The sequence below is a fragment of the Photinus pyralis genome, unplaced genomic scaffold, assembly GCF_008802855.1.
Source record: "Photinus pyralis isolate 1611_PpyrPB1 unplaced genomic scaffold, Ppyr1.3 Ppyr1.4_LG8, whole genome shotgun sequence".
Taxonomy (NCBI): domain Eukaryota; kingdom Metazoa; phylum Arthropoda; class Insecta; order Coleoptera; family Lampyridae; genus Photinus; species Photinus pyralis.
In genome coordinates, this window is record NW_022170819.1 from 30,136,293 (window position 1) to 30,146,595 (window position 10,303).

Consider the following 10,303-nt stretch of genomic DNA (forward strand, 5'->3'; position numbering starts at 1 on the left):
TTTCGTTTTCAACATCGAGTTTATATCAAAATGTTTTCAAAATATTATATGGTCAAAAAGAAGGTTTTTAAAAAACGTAAGAGCCATATGCAACAGTTGCAGTGTTTGGTTGTTCGACTGCTGTGAATGATCTTCATTTTCAACAATGACGCGAATAAAAAAGCCACAAAGGTCTTCGATGATGTGTCGCAAAGGAATGGCTGATTTGATCTTTTTATCTTTTGGAATTCTTCAAAAAATTAACAAAAGAACGTCAACTACTTTAAGTGGCGATATTAATCAAGAAAGTGAGTTTATGAGTAAGGTTTATTGTGTGCTTTTGCTTTTGAAAATTATACTGTAACTGTATTTTCCAAGAATAACGAATTACTTCAGCGGGTGGTATTTGCGTAGACACAGGAAATTATTTCGCCCGCCCGCTCTGTAGATTTATTGTCCCGCTCTTACTTATTAATCTGGCTACGGTCCTGGTCGGTTTATTGACAATACCTCCATTTCCCAAGAGCATTTCTAACAGACCATCATCTGTATCACTTTATCTACCCTTACGTTCACTTTAACAGTGATCACTTTATCTATCCCGATTAAAGAACGGCTTAGCCTATTCATTCAAACCTATTAAAATGATCCTGTACATCCGTACCTAAAGGCATAGTATTTTTTACAAGTCATGGATGTTTTATTTTTTATCACTCGGACGGTAGCAATGGAGGTATTGCGTTGGGTTAAAAAATAACCTCCTACTTTTTTGACGGAAATACACGTTTTGAACCACTAGGAATCCTGAATCTCGATAATGTATGTCTGCCTGTCTGCTCGTACGCTCGTTTCCGGCTAAATTTGGTACACATATTCTCAGACAAAAGAAGAGCTGAATCGCGCATGGGCAGTTGTGCGGGTGATATCTGGGCTAGGGTCAGCAAATTTTTTCTTTAAGGTTACAGGATATTGCATTTCCATTATATTTCTAGTACGTCTAAAAATCAATCCAACCTTTGGAATATGTGTTATAATATACCCACAGTCACGACTCCTTATCACTTTTAAATTTACAACTAATGTTGATATATAGTGGTAACTTTCCACTCATTAGGTTTACTACTATTTGTTGAAACTTATCTTCACAAATCTGTATTTTTAAATAGAACGGTTCTATCCATAGATCTGAATGTACGGGTGGTCGTCAAAGAAACTAATTTACATAAAATGACCTTTACGTGAATTTCTACAGGTCAATAATCGCATGGGATAGATTTCTAAGTAAACAATACTTAATCGCAATTTTGGAGTGCTGATAAAATTTGCTGCACCGGGTCGAGTGTTCGGCAGTTCAGCAGATCATGTCAATAAAATTAACAGTGAAAGTGTCAGGTGATATGAAATACAAAATTTTCTTTGGTCGTCAAACAAACCAAGCTAAGAAGCTGAAAAATGTATGTTAATGAACATATAATACAATTAACTGTGCGTATCTGAAAATAAATATCACTACAGCAGTGATAAGAACTTCTTAATAGTTACATGCTCAGTCTGTAACATGAACGGTTTGTTAACTGTCGCAAAACTAACACTTCTAACTGGGTTAATTAACATCAGTTCCATATTATGTGTTTTACTAATGAACTATCAAATATGGGATATTGTCGCTGCTGTAATGACACGTAAGTTATTTATTTATCACGTTTTAGACTAACGAACGCGGGTCCGCACGAATGGCTCAAAATAATTTTTGGGTACGACCTATCTATTGTATCTATAATAAAGGTACTGTCGGAAAAACAATTGGATAATATCTGTCGCCAATTAAAGATTATCTTTTGTAATTAACCACCTATTTATAGAAATAGATTTATTAATAAACCATGTTATTACATTATCGATGACCTCTTGCTGCCTTACTGCTTTTATTTGGTTTATACGCAAATTTGGATTTTTCCATTAGTTTCGCTTTCGGGTTTTGTGCCCTTTGATTTATTTAATTGGGTTATCTATAGCATTTTTGTTATTGTCAGTTCATCTTGGGTTGAAAAACAACTTTTACCTGAAATTGGTTAACGTGTGATCGAAACCAAATTTATTGATACGCCTTTTACAATCTATCCAATTTTAAACCTAAAGAAGACTTAGAATTTAAAAACGCCAGGATCGTGTACCTTCTCATGAATGCTATTGGATTCCCATTGTAATTCTACAATCAATCGAGATATTCTAGTTGAAGTACGTGATGTAATGTATTACATTCACTTAGTGCATGAGACAGTTTACATCATATGCATGATTGTTGAATGGCCATGTTCTCAAGACCATTTGTAGTGGCCATGTTTGCTCCATTGTGTAATTAGTCAATCAGCGATGCAATTGGCATACAGCAAAGAAGAGAACATTTAAGATCGAAGTAAACAAAATAAGAATGTAAACGACCGGCTTGCGCAAACGATTTGTGTTTTGATGTTAAGTTTGATTTAAACAATTTACTACATAAACAACCACAACTATCAATAAATAATAAAAATTGAACCATAAAATTGTTGCAATCCTAGAAACTCCCGTCATGTCCTTGGACATTTAAATAAGTAGATTAGTTTTCCCCATTTTACTTCAAATTCATATCATCTGCCTTTGCTTCCGAACTAATCCCTAATTAATTATTTTGCGTAACTACTCTGCTCTGCCCATTTTTTTGAGACTCATCTTTACATTCACAAATTGTGCATTTCCATTCGTTGTCTTCTCTCCATTTCTCCTCTCCCCCCGTTTCCGCATCCAAACCTTGATATTCTTTCTTCTCTTCGATAGGTATTTCAAAAACCACTCCCCTGTTAGCTTCTTGTACATAGTGTCTCCTCTTGAGCTCTCGATTTTCTCTGTCGCTACTGCACATAGTTTTTGTAAGTTGATCTTCCATCCTTTCCCCTATTTCTCACCTCCTTTTGACCTCACCCCATCCGTATATCCATTCCTTTCATAGTATTTTTTCTTTGCCCTTTCCAAATTCCTTTTGTTTTCATCATTGTTGATAAGTACTTTTTCACTACTTCCCTTTTTCTTTCAACCCTTTTCTCGAATATTACCGCTTAGCGTCCCGACGCTATCTTCATCTTTTCCATTTTCGTTTCCTTCTCTAATATTTAATTTGATGTTTGTAATAACCCTCTTTTTATTTCTTCTAGTTCATTCCACCCTTCCATCCCCATTACTCCGATCCAGCACCCCTCTCGCCAATGCCTCGAACAGATATTCTTGTTCTGTATTTGTTCTTGAAACCCCTCTTTCCTATTATGCATACCTCTCTCATCACCACGTCCCCTTATCTTTATATTCCTCTTATGTGATGGTTTTCTTCGTTTGTCCATCAGTTCCCCGTCTGACTCAAGAACGAAAAGAGACAGCAATGCCAAACCTTCGCTACACGAGATATATTTTAAACCTTAAGTATTCTGTACGTCTCCGTTATCATTATCGTGATTCCCCTATAATTTTCCAAATAGTTTTCATCGACCCTTTTGAGAATCGACACTTATCACCCCTTCCTTCTATTCTTCTGGTAGTACCCTCCTTTCCATATCTTGTTTATGAGTTTCGTCAGCTTCTCCTGTGGCGCGAATCCAAGCCCCATTTCTTATTTCTTCCACCACGGCCGCTTTCTTCAGTCTCTCTTGTTGCTACTCAAACTCCTCTCTTGAACTCTCGCCTCCTTCCACCTCCTCTCTTCCTACCTCTTCTATCACCGCCTCTTCTCTTATTCTCCCGCTTTCTTTGTAGTACCTTAATAAAATGCTGCTTCCGGTCCTGTGTGTTTTTCCCCAGTTTCTATTTTTCTTATTTCCTCTCTGTATATTTTCGTGACTTGTTTGTCATATTCTTTCTGTTTCTCCATTCTCTCCTTTCCATTCTTTCTACATCATTATTCGGTATCTGTTGCTCGCTTCTGTACGCTCTCTGTCCCAAATCTAAATATAGATAAGCTCGTAGATAAGCAACTATAATCTTGTGACTGTTGACGTCTTTTTTAGCATTGAAAGGAAACTAATTATTTCATTTATTCGCAACCCAAGTTGCTTTATTTCATCCAACCGTGCGAAAACTAAAAGGGAATTAGCAACATAAGGTAACAAACGCCGCTAGAAATCGGATTATATTTCAGATGTAAATAAAGTAAATTCATATTTATACTGCGTTACATTTGTATATTCGGGATGAGGTAAATGAAGCGGACTGTTGTAATTAAAATAAAAGCAAGGAGATCCGAGTTAAATACGTCTATCTGAACCCCCATGTAGTATGACAAAAAGCTCGCAATAAGTTAAGGCTGGACAGTACATACAGAACGGAGTATGTAAAGTTGCCTATTGTCAATCCCCAAATTTGGTTATTTATAATATTAATTTGTATTCGATGGTAAAAACATAAACTTAGTCCAATTATAATGCACATTTTCTATCTGTATAAAACCAGCCACGCGGCGGAAGCTATCTTTTCGCGCTTTTGAGGAAAACTTTTAAGTTGTTTTTCCAAGATAACTTATCTATAAATGAAGTTGGAACAATTTCCAAAATTAAGATACGTTCGTAAACTTAATATCTAGGCAATAACGCCAGGAAAATTTATTTCCTTTTTTCTTTTCCAAAATATGACACCCTAACAGCCCTCGACGTTGCCCTTAAAAAAAAGATTATTTTAAAACATTTTAGTAAACCCCGGCGTTATTGTCTAGCTAAAGCATTCACCTTTCACAGGAATATTCGACCCCTTCTTCAACTTCACTCAGAATTAAGATATCGTGGAACGAAATCACGCGTTTTCGGGCAACGGAACGGGTGTACTGTCCAGCCTTAAGGTGTAAATGAGGCCGACAAATAGAAACGGAGAACCGATAAATATGAGAGCAAATAGTGAGAAAGCAGCACTCGTTAAGCGGCGTAACTCAGGGGATTCTATAGTCAGTCCGTGCAAAGCGCAGCTGGAGGGCCAATTTCAATTTCGCATGGAAGAAGTGGTCTCGGCCAGAAGAGGATTACTAACCGATAGCTAATCGGAGCACATTTACTGCTCCCAACGTAGTTCAGACGTGTGAGGATAAATCACCGGTAGAATGGAGTACATAAACGCAGCTTTTATTGATCTAGATTATTTTTGCAAAAGGTGGAAAGGGCTTTTACAAACATGCGACTGCAGTTCGCATATAGCAAGCAAACATCTGTTCAAAACAGTCTTCCACCAAGTACCCAATTCAAAAAATACCACAAAGAGATAAAGGTTTAAAAAACCTTTCTCTGATCCAAAAGGACATTTACATGAAATAACCTTTTGTATCAGTTATGTTCAAAACTTAGGGTTTTACCATCTCTTGCTATTAAAGTGACTCTAAATATGACGATGAAAGGGTAGTGGGTCATTTTTAAAGGTATTTCGTATCCGTTGGTGAAGTATCATGACTGTCAAAAGCCATATTTAACTCTCTTACCCTTGTAGAATGTAAAGAATCCCTTAGCAACATCTCCAGAGGGTGCAATATGTACCTATAGTACCTCGTAAATGACGAAATAATTAGCATATCACCCTTTCAGTGACACTTATTTGTTAAAACATGCATTTTCAATCGTCATAAAAGTAATCAATTGCTATAAAAGTACAACAACAGTAAATGAGTAAGTTGATTATAAAACTGTATCAGAAAAATAACAAAAACACGTTTCTAAGGTTTACATTTATGCAATTAAATAGTGAATAATAAGTTTATCAAGAGTTAATTTGTAACAGGACACTAACGCCTTTGGGATATATCTTTCTGATAATAGAGCCATGTTACGGTTTGGTGACAATGACGCTATGCAGTATCAAGTATGACGTATAAATTGATAATAATGTTTTTCTTTTCAGTAATATTCAACGTATGCTTGCTAGTCATCGAATCTTCCAATCGCCCACATGACATCATGACCGGATGGTTCAGGCATTTTCTAATCATATGCATTTTAATGGCGGGATCCGCCTCTTTCTTCTGGTTTTTCCACATTATACACAATTTAGCGATACACTGGTATGAAATTACGGGTAAGTAAGAGATAAATATTCATAGAAGAATCCACTTTAATTTGTAATTCTGTGTTAAAACTTTCAAATATCTTCAAGTACCTAAAAATGTTAAAATACAAAACGTATAAGGCCCTAGCGATTTTTGCCTATAAGTTTTATGTAACCACCCAATAATGAAATATCTAGTCCTTTTAGTTCCCACAGGCAGCTTTCAAAATGTGAGCCTGTGCCACTTTTGAGTAAAATGTGGTTCATGGTTCTCAAAGATTCTCACGCATGTAATTCAAATTCAAAGGCATCTTGATATCGCTGAAATCGGCACTCTTTTGAAAAGGTTCCCTCCAAGAATAATTTAAAACTGGATCGCTTTTGGAGTGATATAGTTGTACCTTTGGGCCCCACTCTGGTACAAAATTGCCTATCTTAGTATGAAAATTTCTGTATAATGAATTTTTACTTCTCTTGACCACATTCAAACTAACTCAGAATCGCTTGCACAATTATATTAATATCGTAATTAAACAATAGGCCAAGCACACGAAATGTTATACTGAACTAATTATTTCGCTACGTTTGCGTAAGTAAAAGGGCAATTTAAATACGGTTTAATCGTCTCTGCTTACCAACCCCACAGACCACAGACGTTTTATAATTGTTCTACGTTTCACAAAAAACTTCCACAGCACATTTATATCCTCCAGTACTATTGGTTCACGGCAATCTCTCTTAAAAGCGAGCGATCTAAATTTGGCGATCGTAAAATTTAACGGAGGACTGGCACGCTATTGCGATGGAACTGGCTCAATCAAAAAACCTAAACGGAACCAAAGCAAATGCCACGACAATACCGCATTTGGACCAGTTCAAGATCGCTCCCCACCTTGGAAAGTACGTCAAGGTGAAGTTCAAAGGTCAGGTGCCACGTAGCGGTGACTGTGGGCAAGGTGATGTGTTCAAAGCCATTCGCTTTCAAGGTTATCAGTGACCAATGAGCCCTTTCTTTGTGTTGCCATATTTCACTTCCAAAAACACAATGGTACAATTTTTTTACAGTGCCACATAGGTCAGGGTGAAGTTTAAAAGTAATTCGGCACTTGGCGGTGACCTTTGAAAAGGAGGTTAAGGTGAAACAGAGGTCCGTTCGGTCATTCATCCCTAATCATTATTCCCTCTAGGACCCCACGTGGTGATTTCGGAAAATGAGTCAAAGCCTTGTTCGATCAGTCGTTGACCTCGACCTCGACACTTCTCCCTTTCACCAAGAATGTCAAGATGAAAAGTAGATCAAGACCGCGTTCGGTCGTCCATCCCGAAAATGTTATGTACTCTGCCCTTTGAACTTTACTCTTTCGTAACCTTGATCCACTTTTATTGATGTATGAATACATGAGTACATTTTGTATTATATATAGCTTTGATCTATTTATAACGCCATTTTAATTCCATAAGCCTACATTCGGGGGCTATTCTATCTCTCCTCCTGACTCGGTTGCTCGTCGTTCAAAGTCCAAAGGTTGGTCGACGTTCAAAGTCCAAAGGTTGGTAAACATTGAAAGTTCAAAGTTTTCTCGCAGCTCAAAGTCCAAAGGTTGGCCCCAATGTTGTGGTGTCATATTTCATTTTCAAGGTACGAAAGTTCAATTTCCTTATTTCTTGCGGCATCGTATTCCATTTAATTTATACAGCTTTCCGCATTTTAGCATTCCATGAGGTGAAGTTCAGGTGCCGTCAATGTCATCTCGCTTTCCTCCTGATGATGACTTTCAAAACTAAGTAGAAGTGAAGGTGAATGATTTGGTGATCTTCTAAATTAATTTCAAAGGTTGGTCGTCGTTCAAAGTCCAAAGTTTGGTGTAAAGTTCAAAGGTTGGTCGCCGTTTAAAGTCTAAAGTTTGCTCTAGTCTACAATCGGTTAACTTTGTGCTCGTTTGGCCCCTGCGCACACTTCAGGTCAGACGATAATAAAATTCCAGGATTTTATCTGTTGTTAGTTTCGCTGAAATCGCTTCATTAATACTTTTACAATAATTATTAATTGAAATCGGGCGACGGAGAACTTTGTATGAAATTTAGGGCATATGTTGCTATTAGTATAGACATAATGCAATTCATTGGATTTATTTGAGCCAAACTTATAGCAAGATACCCAAACAATTAATTTGATTGTAGTGTTTGAACAAGGTGAAGTAAACTTACGACATATATAAATATGATGATCATGTAAGTCCTACTGTACATTTTCGCGAGATATGCTCAGAATGTTTGAGAAATATGTTTGGTTTCTTAGTGTGTCCAAGATAAGGGATCTCCGAAACCATTGAAGATAAGACGACGGTCGAATTAAAGAAAAGATGCGCAATTAAAAGGTTATTATCATGCTTTACTGTATACCGTATTGAGTAGCGCTTTTTATTACGAATGCAACGATGTACGGAACACAAAAAGAAACAAAAGTTGGAAACTTGGTTTCAACAGGACGGTGCACCCGCGCACAATGCCCTAATCGTGCTAGTATACCTATCGGAGAAATTTTCCATTTTTCAGTTTTTCTAGCATATCTTCGGAGGTCATCGGAACTTTCTGGATTTCTTTAGAGCATGATAAAACTCTTAATTGTGCCTTTTTTCCCTAATTTGATTATCGTCGTATCTTCTATGGTTTCGGAGATCCCCATTCTAGGGATTGAGCTTGCAAATCGTCACCGAGATCACAAACACAGATTTACTAACAAGTCATAACGGACTTTTTTTAATTAAAAATTAAAATTAAGCGGAAGTAAAAACTTCCATAATGATGCTGCGAGAATAACAAGCCCTTCATTTTTGTTGCTTTTCTGCGGGAAACCTTTGAAGTCCTAGCGTTTCAAATTTGCGTTAATTAAAATTAAAGGCACGACCGTCTAATTGTTTTTCTTTGTTTCAGTGGCCGTATCGACGTCGTGTTCGGCGATCGTATCGCTAATAGTATCGATATACTTGGTAGCGATGGCGCATTCGGCTTACCTAAGGGCGCTATTAATGCTACCGGAAAAGACGCCATTATTGGACGTAACTCCGATCGCCGCAACCGAACTGGGGAGAAATTTCATGCGATTGAAGTACGACAGCAGAACACTAGAAAATATTAATCCCGTATGAGCAAATGCTTCCAATAGTTTTACGCAACGGAGGCTCGAACGCAAAAAGGGATCGTAGGAATGTCTTTGTGACATTTTTAATTTTCAAGTTTTATTGAAACGTTTACAAAAGGAACGGTTGCGTTCCTTGTGCTATGGATCTGCTGATATTCAGCATGCCAATAAGAATGGGACGTGAAATGTGGGAAGTGGCGATGGATATTTCCGTATCGAGTTGCTTGATGAGATGCTATAGCAAATTGGACATCTATTAGTCCTTAATTTTTCGAATTTTAAGCAAAGTTTTACATAAATCGTTTTAAGTAGAAAAGTGCTATTTCTTTTCCTTCCCTTTAGAGATCCTTACAAAATCCTGCACCCTTTAACATCTTTGAGCTAATTTCTGAAAGATTCATTGGAATTCTGAGAATTGAAATCTGAAGAATAAGTTGAAATAAATACCAAAAATCCAGTAGAATTATCGTCAGAGATGTCCTCTGGAAGTGTTCTAAAGACTTCAGCGTCAGTTTTTCAGAGATTGATATGCAAGCTTTAATTTTAAATAAATAAAAGTACAGTACCTCCTATAAAAATGTCCTTCAGAAGATGAGAATGTTCGTACAATTAGGCTCTAAGCAGTCATTCTCTGCTGGTACATTGGGAATTAATAGAATACGACTTGTCATTGTCAATCAATCATTTGTGTGTTCATTCGAGTCCGTTGTGCGACCCGGATAGATTTCATGCCAGATTTTTCATTACGTGATTAATTACGTCTAGTCCTAATGAAAATTGGTGTACTTTATTCTTTGAAATGTTTGGAAGTTGACCGAGGCTACGGATAGTCCCTCAAATTATTAATTTAAAGCCATGATTGAGATTTTTGTTTGTGAATTCTCACATCGGCGGACCGTTTTGGCCAACGAGGGTGCAACACGTTTTAGTTTGCTACCGGATGTACATGCGGCGCGTGGCCACAATAGTGGAAGAAAATGTTTAAAATAACGACACTACAAATTCATTACTTACTCATTACCGCGATGAGAACAAAATAATCAATAAGCAGCACAAGTTATCAGACAATTTTAGTAAAAGAAAATTTTGAAAATGTCAATAGTGACGCTATAGTTTGAAGTTGGAGTGTCATTTGAA

At 37.0% G+C, this 10,303-nt stretch overlaps 1 protein-coding gene and 1 long non-coding RNA gene across 2 annotated transcripts; one reads left to right on the forward strand and one right to left on the reverse strand.

The window, feature by feature from the left end:
* The first annotated feature begins 1,439 nt into the window (after positions 1 to 1,439).
* LOC116178236 lies at positions 1,440 to 9,482 on the forward strand. The gene is made up of 3 exons (XM_031497682.1): positions 1,440 to 1,661; positions 5,881 to 6,054; positions 8,959 to 9,482. Exons 1-3 carry the CDS (start codon positions 1,538 to 1,540, stop codon positions 9,171 to 9,173), a joined length of 513 nt encoding a protein of 170 aa, XP_031353542.1. The 5' UTR covers positions 1,440 to 1,537; the 3' UTR covers positions 9,174 to 9,482.
* LOC116178238 lies at positions 2,036 to 2,418 on the reverse strand. Its single transcript, XR_004146823.1, has 2 exons — positions 2,239 to 2,418; positions 2,036 to 2,188 (listed from the first exon to the last, which is right to left on the reverse strand). It is a non-coding gene; the product is annotated as an uncharacterized LOC116178238 (long non-coding RNA).
* Positions 9,483 to 10,303: the final 821 nt, after the last annotated feature.

Excerpts from the sequence above, each read along its gene's own strand:
- LOC116178236 (XM_031497682.1), top strand. The coding sequence starts at position 1,538 with ATGAACGGTTTGTTAACTGTCGCAAAACTAACACTTCTAACTGGGTTA. Across the intron at positions 1,662-5,880 it reads TGTCGCTGCTGTAATGACAC|TAATATTCAACGTATGCTTG; the intron begins GTAAGTTATTTA and ends TTTTCTTTTCAG. Across the intron at positions 6,055-8,958 it reads ACACTGGTATGAAATTACGG|TGGCCGTATCGACGTCGTGT; the intron begins GTAAGTAAGAGA and ends TCTTTGTTTCAG.